Source organism: Manis javanica, chromosome 16, assembly GCF_040802235.1.
Source record: "Manis javanica isolate MJ-LG chromosome 16, MJ_LKY, whole genome shotgun sequence".
Lineage (NCBI taxonomy): Eukaryota > Metazoa > Chordata > Mammalia > Pholidota > Manidae > Manis > Manis javanica.
The window spans coordinates 49,327,061-49,348,266 of NC_133171.1; the positions used below are offsets into that span (position 1 = coordinate 49,327,061).

The following is a 21,206-nucleotide window of genomic DNA, read 5'->3' on the forward strand; positions in this document are numbered from 1 at the left end:
GGCCAAACAAAACCCCAAAAAACCCCACCAACCCATAAAAGTACAGAATTTAGAGCTGGAATGAATCCTAGAAATCACCTGATATAAACTGCATTTCTGGATGAGAAAACCAACAAGCAAACGACCTGGCTGAGATCAGAAAGCTTGTTTAATGGCAGACCAGGGAAAGAAAGGTCGCTGCGCTTAGAATACACCTTTCCTAGTGCTGTATCATACTGTCTCCATTCAAAAGTGGAGAAGGTGTGGCAAGGGGGGCTAGAGAGGAGGCAATGAAATAAAGGGCAGAAATGAAACAGGGTGAAACTGAGGCAAGCACACACACTGAAAAAATATATATAAGGCCTCATACATTTATGCATGGAGAAATGTGCAAACTATTTTATCCTAACTATTACTCTATCTTGGCAGAAATATGTAATAACCTTAAAAATGATCTTACCCCTTGCCCAAACAATCTCCCCAAGTCCAAATTACCCTAGGAATTAAGTCAACTGAAAAATAAAGTTATCATACTCAAATACATTATGGCAACTTTACCTATAAAAGCAAAAAAACAAAAATAAGACAAAACAAAAAATCCTTATACATTTTGCAAATAAAAATTCTGATTCATCAAACTGATCACTATGAAGGAATTAAAAATAAGAATATTATGTGGAAATATTAAAAAAAAATACTTATATGTATGGTACAAGTATACCCAAATAGTATGCATAAAACTAAAAGGGAATACTGCAAAAATTAAGTTTGAGTTATCAAGCAGTGTGATCATGGATGAATTTTTTCAACTTTTATTAAATTCCTCCAGAAAAACTAAAAGATTAATGTGATCATTGTAACTGTTAAAGATACAGATATGGATAAAAAGTTAATTGTTCTCCCTCAACCCCATTCCCATTCTGAACAAACATATATATCCATGGGGTTTGGCTATCAATCACAAAGAACACTTACTATGGCTTCCCCTGCAAACTGTTTTTCACTAAAAACACTTAAATATTAACCACCCCCTAAGCCAACAGTTTATCCTTTTAAACAATGGCTTAATAGTCCATATATGAATATATTATGATATATTCAACCATTTCTTTATTAACGGACATTCAGGTCACACAAAAGGTTTTTTTTGCTAGTACAATGCTGCAAAAAATGTCTTTGTACATTTCTCTCTCTATAGCAATGCTTTTTCCCCCCTCTAAGATAGATTCTCACATGTACAGGACAGGCAGGTCGAAGGTTCCAGTATTTTAACATTGAGATGGCTTTCTAAAATGACTTTTGAATTTGAAATGATCAGAAAAGATGAGTGTTGAATGTTTCCCTTTCTCCACACCCATTCTAAGCACTGGATATAATCACTTTTAATTTTTGCCAGCTTGATGATAAAAATCCCTCTGATGTTAAAAAGCTGATGCCACAGAGTTCATTTCTTGTTTAACTTTGTTTTGTTACTGAATCAAAACTGTTTTGTTTTGATAAATAAGTGGATTTATCTAACTACTTTACTGATCTGTTTACATAGTCATCTTTATTCACCCTGTCTACATTTTTGTTAGTTTTCTACTTCATTAATTTCAACCTACTTTTTGCTTATTTGGTTCTTTTCTGAACATCCTGAGAAGTACTATTAGTTTATTTTCAGTTCTTTAGAATCACGTATTTAAAGTTATAAATTTTGCTCTAAGTACAGCTTTAGGTGTGTGCGATGGGTTCAGAATTAAATAGTTTTTTCAAATTATAAATGACATGGTAAGAAATGAAAAGGATAACATTTCTGACCAAAACCATCAATCTCCACAGCAGACTATAAATCCCCTCCCCCAGTCTCCAGGAGTGCCAACGATGGACACATCAATGAATTATTTTATTAAACTAGATTCTCATCTTTCTATATTCCCTATATTCTGATCATGCCTAATATCTTAGTCCTTACCACAGATATCCAATTTCTGTAGTTCTGCTTTACATCCTGATACTATAAAGGTGGAAAACTGACTAAATGAGAAAAGATGGTAGGAAGCAATTAAATACAGTATCAATTGTCAAGTTTATAACAACCTATTCTTTAAAAATTCACATATTTGTCTCAACATTTTTTTTTTACGCCACTCACCTGCTGTAAACCCTGTGTCCCAGACACAGGCACTTGCATTATCGTTTGACCTTGTCCACCAGGGACAGCCTGGACCATGATGGGTTGGCCAGTTGATGTGATTAACTGGCCTCCGCTGACCTGTACCATTAACGGCTGCCCCTGGACCTGAAATGAAATAAAATAACAATGAAATAACATAAGACGCCAAATGATTTTTACCAAAAGACAATCACTCCAACTATTCTTTTACCTTGCTAGAGGGGGAAAAGGTAGGAGAGACACTAAGAAAGTAAGTCTCAAGTCCTTGTCCTCATTATCTTCTTAAAAAATACAGTACCTTTGACTAAATGGAGTTGAATACTTTAAGGGCAGATATAATGGAGTACATAAGAGTCTTTGGGAAGTCTCAATATAAGGCATTTATCATCAAATACAGGCTAAATCTACAAGAAGCATTTAATCAAAATGTCAAGATTAGTTGCCTTTTTAGACCAATATCCAGGAATAGTCTCTAGAGAAGGCTGGCAAGGAGGCAATGGGACGGAGGGCTGATGGTGGTGATGGCGGTTGAGTGCAAATCCTAATTAACCTGGAAGGCATAAATCAAACTGTATCAAGCAATGACTCCAGGAGCATGGGTGGCAAGCAACTCTGTAAGCTTATGAGGAGACTCTTTAACCCCATAGTCTCTCAAGCATAAATGAAGTGTAGACCTTTTATCCTCTTCACCTCACTTGGGAATTCTACTCCTGTGTTGTTTTAAAGAGCCACTAGTAAAAAAAAAAAAAAGCTTCAACAGAAATGTTATCCTTTTCATTTCGTACCTACCATGTCATTTATAATATCTTCTGGTCAGTTTGCAATCACTGTGGACCCTGCGATACCTGCACAGTTATTTTAGCTTTAACAGAAGCAAGGACAAATATGGAAATACAGCACTCAAGTGTACCAAAAAACCTCCAACTTTCAAGCTCTTTAGAGTAAACAGATAACTCTGGAAGCCAGTGCATTTTAAGTGTAATATCTTCAGTCCCAATATAAAAATACTTAGCTAACTGAATACATTATGGAAGCCAAAAAACAAGCCACTTTATGTTCACAGAATAGCTGGTCCAAAACTTTCCTTTGCAGATCCTATCTTTGTTTTGAAGATTTGTAACAGAACAAAAGAATATTCATATGATTAAAATACTCATTCTTAATGTCAATCAAAGTATGTTAAAAAAATAATAGTTAAAAGATCAATCTGTCCTAGATGAGACTAGATGTTAAGTCCCACCTCCCACCCCTACCTCACCACCACCACCACCACCATCACCAGTGGATCAGAATCTTCAGGAACATTTCGGAGGTTTTATTAAACTGTTCATTGAGAAATTCCATTCTGCTTTTTTAAGGACTTTATAACCTGATGCTTTCATGACTTTTCCTTCCCTTACTTTCCCATCCCATATCAACATCCCTTTGCTATACCAATGCTCACTTATGCTCTATCAGAAAAGATTTTTCAGAATATGTATTTCATGAATAACTTAAAGAACTATTTAAAATTCTCTAAAATAATGAGCCCTACAGAGGGAAGGTTTCCATTATTTCCATAAAGTGTTTCCATTTCTCTCAAATAAAATCAACATAAGTAGGAAACGTGTTAAGGCACAATTAATATTAATAATTTTCTGGCTATCCTCATCTTAATTTCTCTCCTTATTGACATGCTATATATGCACATGATAAACCATTTGGAACTCACAGGAGCCCACTGTGTTTACAACACATAAATGATTACAAGAACACATGCATCAGACAAGAAGCCATACAGTTAAAAGCATGTTACATTCCCATTCCACAAGTGGTTAACGACAGTACTGTTTCATATGTATCACCAAAATGAAGCAAGCAAGAAAAACACGAATAACAAGCTTTTGGACTCTGAAATTTGAGCATAGTTCAGGAGTGCCTCCAAGCTCAGCTTCTTTCAGCTCAGTTTATGTTCAGAATTGGCTGTATATCATCATCAAACACTGCGGATGGCAGTTATGGGGATGGGACTGAAAGGGTAAAGTGAAACGACCACAATAAGGGGTCATTAACTACTCTGGAAGCTTATTAGGAGACTCTTTAACCCCATAGTCTCTCAAGCAGCACTGGTAATAGTGACATTCCAGTTCTACATTTTAGGTCCTACTTTGAATCATTTCCATTCAATGGAGGAAAAAGGCAGGACACACAATCTTGCCAATTTCTCAAAAATATGGTCATTTTAGTCAAAGTAACCTATAGACACAGAAAATACTTACGCTTCTGCTCTTATTTTTATATAGGAACTGGCCAAAATATAACCCTAATTTAGGATATTTAACTTGGCCATACATAATGTTAGGGAACTGCAAAGGTTAACTAAGAATTCTGTAAGTCTTATGACTTAGAGAAAGCATGTCTATCTCTGCCCAAGCAAGAGGTTAGGGGATAATCTTTGCAGATCTAGTAATAAGCCATGACTTCCCAAGGAAAGGTGGTGAAAAGGCAGCAGTTAAAAGCTGAACAAGATTCAGTGATTAGATAAACCTTGCCAAGTCAATGATTATTTGACATATGTAAATATATGTATGAATATATGTAATAACATATGTTACCCTTTTAATGAATATAAAGCACAATCTAGCCCAGTTAATATGTATGTATTTTCTTGTCCACCATAATACAAATTCATGAAATTTTACATGCAGTCAGATTATAGAGTTTGAACTCTAAATAGGTTCTAATGCCACTTGTAAGAAATTCTTCCCGTCATTTATATTGTTTCTTTCCCAGGCATTCCCAAAGAAGCACACTGGCCAAATGCAATTTTAAGAAAATTGCTAGTGGGGTCACTATATTAGGAACCTGGCATCTTATAAGCCTCAAAGAAAATTAGCAGCATCAAAGACATGCAACTGACATTGCCATTCTTCCTTGAGATCCTACTACAAACAGCACCAGACATGAGATGAGGAGAAGTTCATGCAGTGCTTACAGAAAGTCAGAGAGAGCACCACTACCTGGAGGGTCTGGACTTGCTGGCCTGAGGCGGATGCCACCTGGGCCTCAGTCTGCAACTGGACTGCAGTGACACCACCCTGCTGCTGAGAATAGGAACAGGAAGAGCTTGAAACGTGTCAGGAAGGACATGTATCGTTTAAGACAAGTGTTACCTTACCTCTTGTGAGAAAGGGAGGGAGTCTTCTTTTAAGAGCCCCACTCCACACAGGACTTTCAAACTAAACAGACTCCCTATACTTAAGTTTTGTTGAAGGTAGTAGGATTAAAGATATTAGCCCTTTGGGCCCAGAGTGGAACTCAAAATACACTTCTATGACTCAAAAACATCAAAACAGTTTTCAGCATCAACACAGTCCTTCCCTCTAGAAATAGGCATTTGATCCTTTGCTTACACAGGTATTTTAATGCTCTTCTTCTTTCCTCAAATGAGTTCATGATAACAAAGTTAATCGGTCTTAACAGCCTTGCAACTACAGCAAAGAATTTCTGGGATGTAAGTGCAATCACCAGAAAGGAAGAATGAAGCAATCACTGTGAAGCAAAACCATTTCAGGAGATTCACTGGTCTTATGTCCCCAAACTCAACTGGATTACCTTAGAAGCAATGTTTTCAGTCATTCAGCCTAATTTTTATATTCTGGCCAGTTCTGACAGAACAAGAATTCACCCAGCTGGGCACTCGTGTGAATGGAGGGTTCTTTGTGGAAACCCCTTTTCTAACAAGGCAGTTAAAGGAAGCTACCAGAGCCACAGCTGCGTGTGGAAGGAAAAGTCAGCAAAGGAACTTAATTGTCTTTTAATTAAGTAGTTCCTTCCTTTGATCATTAGATAAGAACAGCTCACAATCAAAATTTCCTTTGCTCTCCCTAGGAACTACTTTTCTCTATTGTCTGAGTTCCATTTCAGGAACAAAACATTCTCAATCTTGGCCTAAGGACAAATCAATGCATAATAAACTTCTTTTCTTACAGGGAGAAAAACAAATTTTAAAACAAAGCCAGGCATAAAGCATCAGAAAGTGTATTCTGTGTATAAATTTAAGAAATCTACCTGTCTTAATTAGGAATAAACCAGCAGCAGGGAATTCTTTTCTAATATGTACTTATCCATATGAGTGTCTGTCTAAGTATTATTCTCTTGTTAAACTGGAGCTTTTCAGAATCACCACTGTGGTGGATCAAATCAATAAAGAGTGGATTTCTTGGAAACTGACTATCTTGGTTTGAATTGTTGTGGCCAAAGCCTTACTAGATCACAACCTGGCTTAATCAAAAAGGACCAAACTGAATCTCCAGAAAAAACAAAAACTCCAAATTTCCATCTAAAAACAGACAAGGTTACAACCTAAGACAGGAACAGTCGCAGGGGGGCCATCAGGTGAGAAATTGGGGATCAACAGAGGTGAGGCTTAGAACCTCACCCCGTTTTGAGAGAAATCTTCTGCATCCGTGGATGTTTTGTTGCCCTTGTCTAGCTTGGATTAATACTTAGTCTATAGACACAGACCTGATCATCTACATTTGCCCTCTTACAGCACTAAATTATGTTTTCTACCTTTATCTTGCATCTACCTACCACTTCAGCACTTTATTAAAAAAAATAATAAAAATAATAAGGGAGAAATGTGGGATTCACATATAAATCAAGTATAAAAATCAAACGAATAATCATATCTGACTTGATTGTTTATAGTTCATGATGTGTGACCGAAAGTTTCTGTGATATGACTGCCCCTTGCACTGTTCACCATGTAAGAACTTATTCATTATGTAAGAACTTGTTCACCATGTAAGAACTTGTTCGTTATGCTTCAGAAGATTGGAGACTGTTGAGAATTAGGCTTGGGGTTGATTAATGATTGTGTATTGAGTCCCCTATACAGAATTTTATTGTTGTTAACAACCATTTGATCAATAAATGAGAGATGCCCTCTCAAAAAAAAAAAAAAAAAAAAACAGACAAGGTTGACTTTTAATAAGAAAAAAGGGGCAATTTACTAATAAACCAGGCTCTCATGAAGAGCAAATTCAAAGTGACCATGGACTGGATATAAAGCTTTGAACACACAGAACACAAGTGAAATCACAACAAACCCAATATCCAAAGAGCACTCCAGCAGAACTCATCAAACCTATTATTTATAAGATCTGGCACCTCTCAAATAATTTCCCAGTTGAACAGTGCTATTACCACCAAGTCAATTGCTATGATGTCTAAAGCAGTTTTATTTCCATACCTGCTGCTGAATCTGTCCCGCCTGGACAACAATCTGTTCTGTTGAACTACTGCTGTTTGCTGTGTACTGCTCCATGATCCCTCCAAGTTAGAAGCCTGTCCACAGTGAGTTTCACTCTGGAGATCCTAGAGACTGTGTGATGCACTCCTATCAGAAAGGTTGGGAAAGAAACTAAAAGTGAGATGGCTAAAAAGGCCTTGCCAGATTATTAAACTTGATAACTTATCACTGAATTTTATTTGCAAGAAAACAGAGTAAGAGAATAGGAAATGCTTATAATCACTATCATTTTTAACTAGGATTACATGGCACAATCATGACAACAATAACAATGCTATTTCACATGTTTTATAAATGCTTTTAGTCATTTCCTTTCAATACTATGTGAGCAACACTCACACCTTAAAATACTCATTAAGCTACAATACCACTTTTTCAGAAGAGTTGTATTTAACACTGGTTTTCAGGTATGCCCAGGTTCTTTAGAGAATGAACACTTTCCTTCATTTGTAACACACACTTGGTGCCTGCCACACCAAACATATTACTCTAGTCCTCTACATATGGTAAGGAATTTAAAGCTTCAGGGACCCAGACTTGAAGTCAAACGTTTGGCTTATCCAAATTTCCATTAAGTAGTGTTATGTAAGAAAGTCCTGGCAAAGGTTTAGGAGTTTGCATTTTAATCCAGAGCTAAAAAACAATTATATTAATGGTAAAAATGATACTTATAGATTAGATAAAAGGAAAAACTTTATATGACATTAAGGCTATGATTTTCTCTGAAAACAATTAAAAAATTTCCCAGTCTTCAATTTGAATACTTAGTAATATTCCACCCTTTACTGTATAATTTTAATTTTTTATTATGACAATTTTCAATTATATACAAAAGTAGTTAGAACATTACAATGGCTCTGCAAAACTAATCACCCAATTTCAAGAATTTTCAACCCATGGTCAATCTTGTTCCATATATATCTCATCCACTTTCTAGCTACCCTTGGGTATTTTGAAATAAATCCTAGACTCAATGTTACTCCAAAAACCAATAAATAGTTCAGAATCTATCTCTAAAGAGTAAAGACTCTTGCCTTTATCCTTTTATCACAATGATGTGTTGTCTCTACATAAAAAATTATTAAGTCCTAATATGATCAAATATCCAGTCAATGTCCAAGTTTACCCTTCTCATACACTTTAACAATTAAAGACTCCTTTTTGAAGTAAGGACACAATTAGGTAACCTGAAGTGATATCTGAAAACCATGAATAGAGACTTGGTCAAAAAAATTTTAATTATATAAATTACCAAAAGGCAATTCATTTTGGAAAAATGGAGGAGGTACAGGAACATATAAAGAAAATATAGGTAAGTCTTTCCACCAATTTTTCTCCCAGCTTTCATAAACTCAAATTTGAATGATAAAGCTTTGTGAGATAAATGAGCCAAACATTACAGCAGCAAAGAAATGCGTCACTCTCCATAAATCCAGACATGGTGGATGAGATTAATCACCTGTCAGGTGTCTCAAAATGGGGTTAATAAAAATATATTCAAGGGCATGTCCATGTATTTAGGAAGAAGTGTATTGGTGCAAAAATATACTTTGAAATGCATCAAAAATTAAGATGGATTGATGGATGAATGGACAGAGATGGACAGGTATCTGATAAGGCAAGTATGGTACAATGTTAATGGTAGACTCTAAGTGATGAGTATACAGGTGTTCATTGTAAAATTCTTTCAGCTTTACTCTGAAAATTTTTATACCGAATAATTGGAGGAAAAAAATCTAATAAAAATTATTCAAGCCTATCACTCATTAACCAAACAGTATTTAGTATAAGAGTATAAGAGCCGTAAATGACAAAATAACCATGCCATCTTAACATGATGGCTATGTGGTTCTCCCACTCACAACTTTTGCGCTAAGGGAATGCCTACCAAGCAAAGATCTAGCTATAATCTGGATTTAAATATAAATCAGCTAACAGGGAGCAAGTATCAGCAACACAAGTAAACTTGAAATTATTTCTCACTGCATATTAACAAACTGGGTTTCTGATTTTTATACCCATCTCTTCTGAATTGGTTGGCTGATTGGGCTCTTGAGAGATTCTGGGAACAATACAGGAAATCAAGTTTTCAGCCAGAATAAATGGCTCTGCCAGAGAAGTGAACAGTCTTCCTTAAACTCTGTCTTGTCTCAAATTTCACAACTGTACACACAATACACTTGTATTTCTAAACTAATAAAATTAAAGAATTAAGGGTCATGATACATGGAAGTACATGTCATTCCACTTACACGGAAAAGACAAGAGTTATCTAGAGACAGAAAGCAGATCAGTGGCTCCCTGGGCCTGGAAAAGGTTGGGATATAGAGCACCTGCAACTTTCTGGGATAATAAAAATGTTTTATATTTTCATTGGGGTGGTGGTTGCATAGGAGTATAAATTTGTCAAAATTCACCAAAATGTACACTTGACATGTTTCTAAACTACATCTCAATAAAGTTGATTTAAAAAATAAGGGTCATGAAGGAAGGTCCTCTGTATTTCCACACTTCCCTCCAACCCAAGTCCCCTTGTATGAGATATTTTTCCTTGACTACTATTTCCAGAAATTTACATCTTATTCAAAATGCGTGGGAATGACTAATAAACATAACATCATGCAGATTTTCTTAACTAGTTTATCCCGGTAATACAAATGCTCCAATTTAAAAACATAAATTCACTGTACTTTGAAGGGTTAAAAAGGCAGCAGCTTCAAACAAGCAGCAATTCTCTCACAATGAGAGAGTGATTCAGCTTGGAGCAAGACACCAGGATCGCGAATGGTGAGTGCTGTACACAGCTGGCTTCAGTGAAGCCACATGTCCTATAATGGTGCGCTGCAGTTAGCAGGACCACAGTATCATCTGACACTGACTTTCTTCAAGTGCTTCTCTAACCGAGATTCTGACAAAATTAAGTCAGCCTGATGTAGTCTGCCTCGCTCTTACTCCCACCTCAAAGTTTTGAAGGTTTTTTCCTTCAAAGAGAGGGGGTGCATTTATTCTGGCTGGCATGGACATTTATTCCTTCCCACTTCAGGATGCAAAACCTGAAATGCGAACTACTAGGAACCCATTCTAAGTGGTTCTACACACATTTTAGAGCTAGAACTTTCTGAAACTCAACTGGAATATAAGCGGGTTTAAAAAAGCATGTTAAAAGCCTCTCAAAATTACCACATTCAACAATCATTACTAGTAAAGACCAAAACAACAGCTTTCAAATTTTGACCATAATTCACAGTAAGAAACACATTTTGGATCACAAATCAATGCATGCAGAACATATTAAAAAACAAACGTTTCGCGAATACTTATTTCTATGTAACATGACATGCACTATGGTATCCTCTATTATAAACAATTACCAGCATTAACTCACTAAATTGATTTCACAACTCAACAAATGGGTCCTGTCTGTGTCTGACGAGACTAGAGAACAAGGAACCATGCAGTAGCCTTATTGTCCTGGGACTGGAGTTCCTAACTGACTCCTTCTTTCCACTAATGATACACCATGTGCCAGACACTGTCCTGAAGGTTTTAGAAATAAAAAGAATACTCTGATGAAGACCCTAACTTCAGAGTCTTTAGTAATGGCATAAAAATCTGTACTGGAACCTTAAGAAACAAGGTAATATGGGAATTTGAGGAGAAGTTTCTTTGTGAGGAGAGATTTCCAGCTGGAAAAGGAAAGCTTTAGGAAAATGGGACATCTGGCCTGGTTGTACATGTGAGAAGGATTTATACATGTGATGATGTGGGAGTGCACGTACTTCAAATGAAAAGCAAGCATAAAAAGCGGACTAAAAGGACTCATAGCAAGAGAAAGCTAGAGGATGGAATACTCTTAAAATTCCAGGCAAAGTTCTTCTACAGAGAGGTGGAGGCTCTTGAGGTGTCTGGCAAAAAAGTGATCAGAATGTAACTGCTTTTTATAAAGAAGTCTAGCGAAAGTGTTCGGTGGGTTTAAAGTGACCACATATATCCTTTTTAAAGACAAAAGTTAAAATATCTATTCCCTAGGGAAAAAAAAAAAACAAAACAAAACACTTATGACACGCAGATCCATTTATCAATGTGGTTAAGAATTAAACGAATTTAAGAAAAATGATTTAAACAATTAAACACACTCATTCTAAAAAGAGAAAACAAAAACTGTCTCTAAAGATTTAGTAGAGGGAACACCCATCTAGAAGTGTTCTGAAGTCTACTTGTTGTATGACCTTAGCAAATTTGATTCTAAAATGGGCACCATAGACTGAAGACCTACTCTACGTCCCAGGGATTGCACTACGTGCTCCACAAGAGTAAAATCTTTTCAAGTACCAGGAGAAAAATATCCCTTTCTTCCCTAAAAGATGTCAGCTATTGCTATGGAGAACCCCAGAAGTCAAACATGCATGATTTTCTAATCTTAGAAAAAAAAGAAAATTCCTTATAGATTTCTTCTTTCTTAACCTCCACAAAACAACTGCTTCCAAAAAATTCCTTATCGAGATACACAAATGCTTTTAACAAATGGGCTTTCCAGACTAAACTCTCACCACTACTGCCTACTGCTCTATTCTAGCTTCCCCGCAAACACGCAGCACAATTTGGTGCCTCTGCAAATCTCTTCCCTCTGTGAGCAACGCTCTTCATTCTTTCCTGTCTAAACAAGTCCCATCATCCTTCAAAGCCAATCAAAACTATGGCGATGTTGAGCCTTCCACCAAGGCTGATGGAAGCTCACATATCATTAGTTCACAGGACTGAATTTGGCCCGTTACCGCACTAAGCATTAATTAGTTGTTCACTTTTCAGTCTCCACTGGGCAGGCAAAGTTCTTATTTCACTTCTGTCTACTTCCTCCCCAGCACACAGACGTGGTTGTCAACGGATTTTTTCTCGCTCTAACGAAAACCCCACGTTAGACTTCTATAAACATCTGCTGAGAAAATGTTAACGGGATTACAAATATATTAGAAAAAAATTAACCAAGAGATGGCTGTGGACTGAGCTAATGAATCAAGCTAGACACATTCAAATTGACAAAGAAAGGGTAAAGAAAAAAAGAACCGTACATGCCCAAGGTAAGAGTTCACAACATGAGCAAGAGATAAATGTAGTAATATGAAGAAAAAGTTGTGTAGACTCCAGGAAAAGGAATGCGCAAGGCTGGTCATCTTCTAAGAGTAAGGTTCCAGGCACCGAATGATCTTGCCCTTACAGCCAGGGCAAGAAAGGGAGACGGCTTGGTTGGACTCCCAGCCAGAGGTGTGCGGTTCTGCCCCGGCGAGCGCGGCGGGGAGGGGAGGAAATGACGAGCCAAAAGGGGGTGGTAACGGCGACGGGACGGAGGCCCGGGCCGAGCGTGCTGGGAGGAGGGGGGCGGCGGGGATGGGGAGTAGGTGCTCCAACGGACCCCCTCCCGCGACTGGGAGACGGCGGAGGCGGGCCCGCAGAGAGCCGAGGCGGGGGCGGGTGAGCTCCCTCTCCCCGCCGCTCTCAGGGCCCCGTGGCTGCGGCGCGCGCCTTCCAAGGCGTTTCTCCTGACTCTGTAGGCCTGCACACACATAGACCCGGCTCCAAAAGGGGTGGAGGCCGCGGGCCCCGCGGGAACGATTTCCCGTCCCAGGGGCCGGGCGTGGAGGGTGCACGGGCGGATTTAACCGTAAGGCCAGAACTACCAGGAGGAAACCGCCGAGGCCTGGGCCGTGTGTGTACCTGAATGCAGGGGCATTCGTGGTAGGCACGCTTACCACCGCCGAGTCTGGGGCCTGAGAATCGGGGCTTAAGGGTCAGGCTAACGGGGACGCATTTCCAACTGGCAGAGACACCCTGCAAGGGTCTGGACCCCAAGGTGCCTGCTTCTGAGGGCGCCATCCCTGCGCGGGACGGCCCCCTGCAGGTCTCAACCGGGAGTGCCCCCAGGCGCTTGCAGGCTCTCGGCCGGGGTCACCCGCCGCCCCGCACGCCTAGGCTCAGCTAGACTCCCCGGGCCCGACGGGCGCCTGGGCCTCTCCTGAGTGGTCAGCGAGACCCGCCAATCGGGGCGCTGGGGCCGGCTCTGGGCCGTTGGATATTGGCTCCTCTCACTCACCGTGCCTTGCTCCCCCGGTTCGCTGCCCGCGCTGATTGGCTCCAGTACCGGACCCCGAAACCCAATCAGAGGCTCCAGCCGCCGCTGCCGCCGCCACTGCCGCTGCCTCGCAAAATGGCGAACCTGAACAAAGGGGAATCGGGCCTCCCTCCAACCGTCTCCGCGCAGGCGTCTCCCAGACTACGCCCCCTAACCCCACCTCTGGGCTCGCCCCGCCCCCTTGGAAGGAGCACCGCGCAGGCGTCCCCTGAGGCCACGCCCATTCCCTGATTTGACATCACGCCTGATCGAAGGAATACGCAGGCGCCTTCTACACGCGCCAAATCCTTCAACTCAAACACCGCCCAGAACATAGTACTACGCAGGCGCTAACTAGTTCCTTTGCCAACTGCCCACCCCCTTCTATGCAGCCGCTGGAGACACACCCCTGGGGCTAATGCGCAAGTGCCGTTTTCCCTCCAACTCGCGGTCGGCTGTCTCCCTACGCATGCCCAGGCGGCGGCGGGAGACCACGGAATTTACCGCCGGAAGTTCAGCGTACACTACCAAAGAGTGCGAGTTCGACTCGCGGGCTAGAGGGGCTCGTTTCCGCTCCGCTTCGGGGTGGTGGGCGGCCATCTTAGTTGCGCGCAATTAAGGGCTGTGGCGGGATTGGCTCCGCGTGTGGGTTCGTCGGCGGCTCCCCACCTACCAGCGCCGGATTCGGAGTCCTTCCCCGCGGGGCGGGACCTCCTAACGGCTGACTCCTTTCCAGGTGAAGGGTAATAACCCGGGTACGTTGGGACATTGAGCGAACCTCCTTGCTCCTTCCCGCGGGGGTCCTAGGATAGGCTCTATGCTCTCGCTGACCTAGGGTAGGAGATAGAGAACGGGAGGCTTTTTCTGGACTCCTTCCCCCACCTTACCCCTCCCAAAAGATGGGGGTGAGCCTTGAGAAGCCGCTTTCCCACTCCCCTACCTGCGGCTCGGCAGTACACTCCCCTTGGCCCGTGTACTCTCTAGTTGCGGCTTAACGGGACAGTGGCCAAGTCCCTCCTTTTTTCTTCTAGGCCAAACCCATTGGGGAAATACTTCTGCGTCGTCCGGAATAAGGGAGACTGTCCTAAGGCCGCCTTGCTCGGGCGCGGAGGAAGGGGGCGTGCCTTAGGACCGCTCCTGCGGCGGAGCTGGGCGCTGCGGGAAAGCGGGCAGCGCGTGAGGCTCGGCCGCTTCCGAGCTAGGCGTTCTCTTTTTTTTTTGCCTCAAGAGTTTTGTATTACTTCCTAGAAGTTGAATGAACTCAGGTTCAACGACGAACGGTGGGATGAAAAATTAATAAGTGGGTGGTCAGGGCAATCTGAATATGATACATTAAGGCTGCCTAAGCATTTTTACTTCCTTTTCCCTTCTCATAGCTGAAGACAGACTCAAATTCTGGAAATAACGACCTAATATTATGGCCGGCAGCCCTAATGAAGATCCAGAAGGAAGCAGAGTGCGTAACAACTATTAACTTACCCGTGAACTGGAATTCAGAATAATTGACGTCAAAAGCATAAACACTTTTTAATTAAACCAATAATTGAACTGTCTTTTTTTTCTCTCTCTCTAGATGATTTACTGCAGAAAAGCTAATACAATCCTAGGCAGAGACCATCCATCACTCCTTTTACACATGCTTTACTTAATTGGTTGTAGTTAACTCCTTAAATTTTGAGGATTTAGCAGAGAGGTAGTGGTGGGAGACACAGTAAAGGAAAATGAAATAGCTTAGTATTTTTCTGTATCTAATAAAACATTTTCTTTCCCTTTGTGCTTTTTAGATCACCTATGTGAGAGGAGACCTTTTTGCATGCCCCAAAACAGACTCTTTAGCACACTGTATCAGTGAGGATTGTCGAATGGGCGCTGGGATAGCTGTCCTCTTCAAGAAGAAATTTGGAGGGGTGCAGGAACTGTTAAGTCAACGTGAGTTTTTGAAAACTAGCTTAATTAGTCTGCCTTGGCTGCAATATCTTTTGACCTTTTATTATATTTTATTAAAATACATGTGCAAAGAGGAGTGTTCCTAACCACTTAGTACTTTTAACTCTTCACATTAAGTTACTACTCCTCTATAAAAATGGCCTCTAGTTTGGCCATTGTCACACCAAACCTGAATTTTGTTAAAAGTTTCTAATCTGTTTCATAAAACTTCCTTGATATTACTCCATTTCTCTGTAACTTTTAATAACTCCGAAGTGCTGAGCAAAGTCCACAGGGAATTACTTGGCATTCAGGATCTTCTGCTGTTTACCTGCATTGCAGTTCTTGGAAGAGGAGTTCAGAAACCACCTTTTCCTTATAGACCCCTCCCATCCCTTTCTGACAGTGACTTTAAACTAGAAATGTGTATCAGTATCACATGAGGAGCTTCTGAAATAGTCACTAAGGCCACTGTCCCCACTTACTGAATCAGTCTCCTGATTCTTACTGAACGGTAATTCTCATCCCAGCTTTTTTGGCAATTTCTCACTGCTTTGTATTTGTTTGTAAATATGACACCTTCTCTTGATTGGAAACTCTTTAATAAGTAGGAACTTTTTTTATACATGTGTGTTCCTTAGAGTGCGTAATACATTTTGCTCTGTGTATATGAAGAGGTCATTATTGAATGAACACATATTTGGCACATAAGAAATGCTGTACATCCTAAAACATTTCAAGGCAATAGACAGTAACATTTAAGTAAACAAGGGTATGTTTGAAAACAGGCCGTGGAAAAGAATGTGAGGAAATCATGATTGAAAAAACATGATTAAGAGAGTTGGTAGTTAAGGCTAAAGAGCAGTGTTCATAGGAGACAGTTTCAGAGTTGAAAATTACTTCTTGTGAGTTAAACTCAGATCTGTATAAAGATTTTTTTTAAATCTAAGAATGGAGATCAGTGTTTTGATTTTGTTTTCTGCTACTAAATAACTTTTTCTTAGAAAAGAAATCTGGAGAAGTGGCTGTTCTGAAGAGAGATGGACGGTATATATATTACTTGGTAAGACGGGGCCAATTCTTAATACATTCTAAAGGTTGGTGAACAGATGGGCTGTACTGCATTTGTGTTGATCGTGATGTTCCATTCCAGCGAACCAGAGATATCAAAAAGCTTCTGATCTCATATTAACTCACATCCAGTGCTGGTGGCTGTTTGGAGCACATCCCAGCTCCATGGAAAAGTGCTGTGACATCCACCAAGAGGATTTGCAAAAGTTAGGGATGCTTCCCATGGTTTAATTCCTTCCTAATCATAGTGAGATAGAAACAATAATGTCTTTAGAGATGGATTGCCCAAAGGGGTTGTTCTCTCATTCTTCTCTGTCACACGCAGTGCCAAGTAATAACCCCTTTCCTGCCTGCTGCTTCAGTTGGGTATTCTTCCCTCGTCCAAATGGTCTTTGGCCCCAGAAAGAGTTCAGCTTCTTGGTAATGGTGCTGGGGGACTACAAGCCTGATCTGGGCAGCACATTAAATGAGGACATGTCCTGGCCCTTTTGAATGCTGTGCTTAAGGCTGACATGACTTCAGTCTTGTTCAGAATGCTAACAGTTTCTCTCATAGAGAAACAAAAAACAAGCACAGTTTCTAAATAAACAGACGTAACAGGAAATTTTCAGGTGGTCTGGGTTCTTCCTTGTTACAGATACCAGCTTATCTCTTGGAAGTGGCACAAAGACTTTCACCTACCTTGCTTAAAAACAATAGACAATAGGTTTAGCCTGCTAATCTGGGCTTCTTGGGAAAGGGAAAGACTTACACGGCAGTGTGGGTTTCTCAGTCCCTATTTAGTGGATTTTCTGGAGGGTCTCCCTGTTCTATTCTATGAGAATATACTTGTTACTTTCATTCTCAACATGTTAGGAGAATGTGATGGCTTTTCTTTGGCTATTGTTTTGGATTAATGAAAGTTTAAATTCATTCTTTGTACTCAGATTACAAAGAAAAGGGCTTCACACAAGCCAATTTACGAAAACTTAAAGAAGAGTTTAGAGGCCATGAAGTCCCATTGTCTGAAGAATGGAGTTACTGACCTCTCCATGCCCAGGCAAGGAAATCCAGGCCTCCAAATGAAGACTTGATGGGGGGAGGTTTACTGTCTCACCCAAAGACAAATGACTTAAAAGTGGATAAATGTCAAAACTTCTTAAAAGCACTAGTGAACCAGGGTTCAGACCTTAGGCCAAGGTATTCCTATTTCTTAGCCTGGGTTGAATGAGGCAGAATAGTTAAAATGCACACCTGCCTCAGCCTACCTCGTAGGGATTCATTTGTTGAAATCTGGGCATCTTCTGCCTGAAGCATAGCCTCTATTTCTGAAGCAGTAAACTGAAAAGTGAAGACTGAGCAATTGTGAGTTTCTTTTTTGCTATTTCAGTTATCCCAGACCTGTTAATTCTGTGTGAAGAAAGTTGTAAATTAGTGCCTTTTAAACTGCATACTTATTATGGTCAGTGTGGGTAATAGAGGACATATTCCTAATGTCTCAGATCCTTGCTATTGGTAACTTAAGGGAATGATATTAGAGGTTCAGTTATCCCCTTTGCTTCCTTTTCAGTAAATAAATAGGCTCGGGGTCACCTCTTGTTGGTTAGTTTTGCGTCTGTGCTGACCATGTGTCTAGGTTTATTCTAAGCCCCAAGTTACTTGTGAATGTGACTACAGAGTCCCTCATCTCACTAATGGTTTTTAATATGCTCACGGTTTGTTTCAGAAATTTTTCTGTTTTTTAATCAGAATTTTTTCAGGGGCTTAATTATCATACTATCTGAAATCAGCAATTTTAAGCCTCTCTTTTTTTCCCTAGGGATATTGAGGATCAATAATGCAACATCTTGAAAGAAAGGTGTCAGGTAGTAGGGCTGATTGAGGTTTCTCACCAGGTTGTTGCAGACCTGAATTACAGTCAGCTTGGCATTTCCCAACATTCCATCTTGATTTCCTTTTTGCAGAAATCTTATCCTGTGTCCCTCTTCTTCTTATGTTTCCTTAACATTCCATTATCGTAAATGTATTTTTAAAGTACCAGCCTTTTCCCATCCACCCACAGCTAGTTTTCACAGCTAGACAGAGGCATAGTGACTCTCCCATGTCACAGCAGAGTTATATTTCTCTAAATTGAGCCTGAAATAATTGGGAAGGGATACTTTATGAGGCAAGAAAGAAGTGACAGCTGTTGGATGTTAGGGCTGTCTGGGAACAGCCTTAGGTGACTCAGCAGGAATTAACTTCCAAACTCCCACTATGGTTGCCTGTAGGTGTAAGACCAAACAATTACTCTTTATGCTTTGGGTGGATGCACTCCAAAGGAAGCGGGAAGGAGTGATTTTTCTAGTACTTCACAACCAATGGAGATGTTTGTCTTTTTTCAGGATTGGATGTGGTCTTGATCGTCTGCAATGGGAAAACGTATCCGCAATGATTGAAGAGGTGTTTGAGACAACAGACATCAGAATTACTGTGTACATTCTCTGAATAGATGAGCATGTTGGATGTGTTCACATTCTCCTGTGTCATCCCTGTTGGGCCTTAGAACTGAGCAAACTGACCTTAAAATGGTCAGAGGAAAGCTTCATATGCGGTAGTATGTGGCACAGCCTTGGACTTGGGTTGCTATATTCTCATGAGTGGACTGGGTCTCTGGAGGAGGGATTGTTTGGAAAATGTTGCTGTGATTTTTTTTCTTTTTTTTTTTAAAGGAATGTATGGAGTAGATGGCCTGATACCAGGCAAGGAAACCGCATGTTAGACCTATGACCCATGTTTTGCTCCAGGGTACTACCTGATTTGTTTGGCTTGCCACTAGGTGGCAGCATTGATTCTACTTCTCTGCTGTTCAAGAGAAATTTGAGGAAGGACGAACATTGCAATTTATTTTGCATCTTTTGTTATTTGTGCACTTGCTTGGTATTTTTCTTATATCATCAGATTCATCCTAGTTGAGAATTACAGGTTTTGTTTTGTTTAAATTAGAAAAAAAAGTTTTCTGTTAACAAGGAATTTGTGATGACAAAAATAGAAAAATAAATACTTTTTTTGTGGTCCATTGAGGTTCTTCTGCACATGTCTGTGTTGTTCTGGACTTGGGTAATGGAGGATTTACCTGTACCTTAATTTGGAAGAGTCAGACAGACAAAGAGCAACAAGGTGAGAATTAAGAAACAAGAAAGAACAGAAACTGTAGGTCAACATAAGGGAAAGGCAGGTTTTTAGAATTTTCTTTGGTGAACTCTCCTGTGCACTACGTAGCTTCTGTGATTGCACCTGTCTGGATTCAGTCATGAAACATGAAACAATGTATTTAATGCCTGGCAAAGTGCTTAGTGCAGGGTAAGGACTCAATAAATCAGTGGTTCTCAACATACTCTATATATAATCTTCCTTAAAAGAAAAAAGGTCTACTTCCTCCAAAAATTCTATTTTGATAGTCAGGGTGAGGTGAGGAGGGGTATGGCCAGGTTTCTTTGTTTTTTTAAGCTCCAAGAGAATTTTGATGTGCAGCCAATGGATGGAGAACAGTAAATATTAGTTCCCATTTATTGCTAAGCTAAGAGGGCAGCACTTTGTCCACTCTTGTTTTCACAGTGGTAGAATAAGGTTCACAGATTCAGTATCAGGTATTGGGAAAACTGGTGGAGTTTTCTTTTTTTCCCCTTAGTGTTCCGAGTTAAAACAGTCAGACCTCCTATTGATTTTCTCCCTAGAGTGAATTCTGGCTCTGTCACAGGATATGCTTGCTGCTTTCCCAAGAGCAGAAGAACTGGATTTTAGAAGGGGCTGTTGAAGCACAGGAAAACGCCGGTTAAATATAATCTTTGTACTTTAGACTTGTGTTCTTATCACATTGCAGCCTGATATGAGGCAGCAATTTGAAAAAGTACTTTTCTATCTCTATGTAGAACAGACAAGTTCTCCATGTTGTTGGGGTAGGAGCAGGGCAGGGGCAAGTTCATTATCAAACTTTTAGGTTAAGGTTTTTCTTCACATACAGTAAAACTGAAGGGAAAAGGGACAGAGATAATATCTACACAGCTTAAAATGAGAGTGAAATGGTAAGAGGAAACAGTATTTTGCTTAACTGCAAATAAATTTTAATAAGTCAAAACATTGATTTTGTAAGCTACATTAAAAGGAATTAGGGCTAATTTTTTTCATGGAGTGTGAGCCTTGGTTTTTTTATTTTTTAACAAAACCAAGTCCTATGGAAGACTGGCTGGGATTCTGGGACTTGGCAGGGGTATGATAAGTTTTACCATTTGCAGATAGTCTTGGGGTCAAACTCTGATGACTTAATCATGCTTGAAGCTTGGGGAAAGGAGGCATAGCCTGATAATCAGAATGAACACGTTATTCTTGGAAACTGGTCTAGAGTTACGCAAACACCCAGACATGTATATGTGGAATTTTGCTTCTATTTAGGACTCAAACCTAAGAAGTTGACATAGTTCTGCCATCACCACCAAGTACCACATTATTGGCTACTCTTACATTATGAGTATTGAACATTGAAATACTACCTCTCATCCTCTCCTCTTTAATTGAGGCTAATTGCTTATTAATTGGCAGTTGGAATGTGGATACTTCATACAGATTCCCCACACTTTTATTACACCCACTTGTCTTCCAAGATGGGAAAAGGCATTCATTTACAAGTAATTTCAGAAGAAAATATCTTTGAAGGT

At 40.1% G+C, this 21,206-nt stretch overlaps 2 protein-coding genes across 20 annotated transcripts in view; one reads left to right on the forward strand and one right to left on the reverse strand.

Moving 5' to 3' along the window:
* The window catches only part of NFYA (nuclear transcription factor Y subunit alpha), a 27,040-nt gene extending 12,690 nt beyond the window's left edge, over nt 1–14,350 (reverse strand). For 2 of the 13 annotated variants that reach the window (XM_073224917.1, XM_017653102.3), the window contains exons 1-5: nt 14,210–14,350; nt 13,519–13,620; nt 7,371–7,517; nt 5,134–5,214; nt 2,114–2,260 (exon numbers count right to left, since the gene is read on the reverse strand). In XM_073224917.1, coding sequence (XP_073081018.1) covers nt 2,114–2,260; nt 5,134–5,214; nt 7,371–7,445 — 303 coding nt within the window. In that variant the 5' untranslated portion in view covers nt 7,446–7,517; nt 13,519–13,620; nt 14,210–14,350. Of the gene's footprint in view, nt 1–2,113; nt 2,261–5,130; nt 5,218–7,370; nt 7,518–12,499; nt 12,729–13,142; nt 13,449–13,518; nt 13,642–14,209 lie in introns of those variants that run through there. The other 11 variants (XM_073224915.1, XM_017653100.3, XM_073224916.1 and 8 more) reach the window with 7 other exon arrangements.
* OARD1 (O-acyl-ADP-ribose deacylase 1) lies at nt 13,809–19,575 on the forward strand. 7 transcript variants are annotated; one of them, XR_012126356.1, is made up of 7 exons: nt 14,153–14,291; nt 14,913–14,992; nt 15,321–15,465; nt 16,467–16,525; nt 16,616–16,739; nt 17,460–17,572; nt 18,897–19,021. XR_012126356.1 is itself a non-coding variant. In XM_073224919.1 (6 exons), exons 2-6 carry the CDS (start codon nt 14,954–14,956, stop codon nt 18,997–18,999), a joined length of 459 nt encoding a protein of 152 aa, XP_073081020.1. In that variant the 5' UTR covers nt 13,809–14,279; nt 14,913–14,953; the 3' UTR covers nt 19,000–19,575. The 7 variants fall into 7 exon arrangements, 6 of the variants coding, with proteins under 6 accessions (XP_073081020.1, XP_017508601.1, XP_017508599.1 ...); XM_073224919.1 differs by lacking the exon at nt 16,616–16,739 and having other exon boundaries at nt 13,809–14,279; nt 18,897–19,575; XM_017653112.3 differs by lacking the exon at nt 16,616–16,739 and having other exon boundaries at nt 13,810–14,272; nt 18,897–19,575.
* The last annotated feature ends 1,631 nt before the right edge of the window (nt 19,576–21,206 follow it).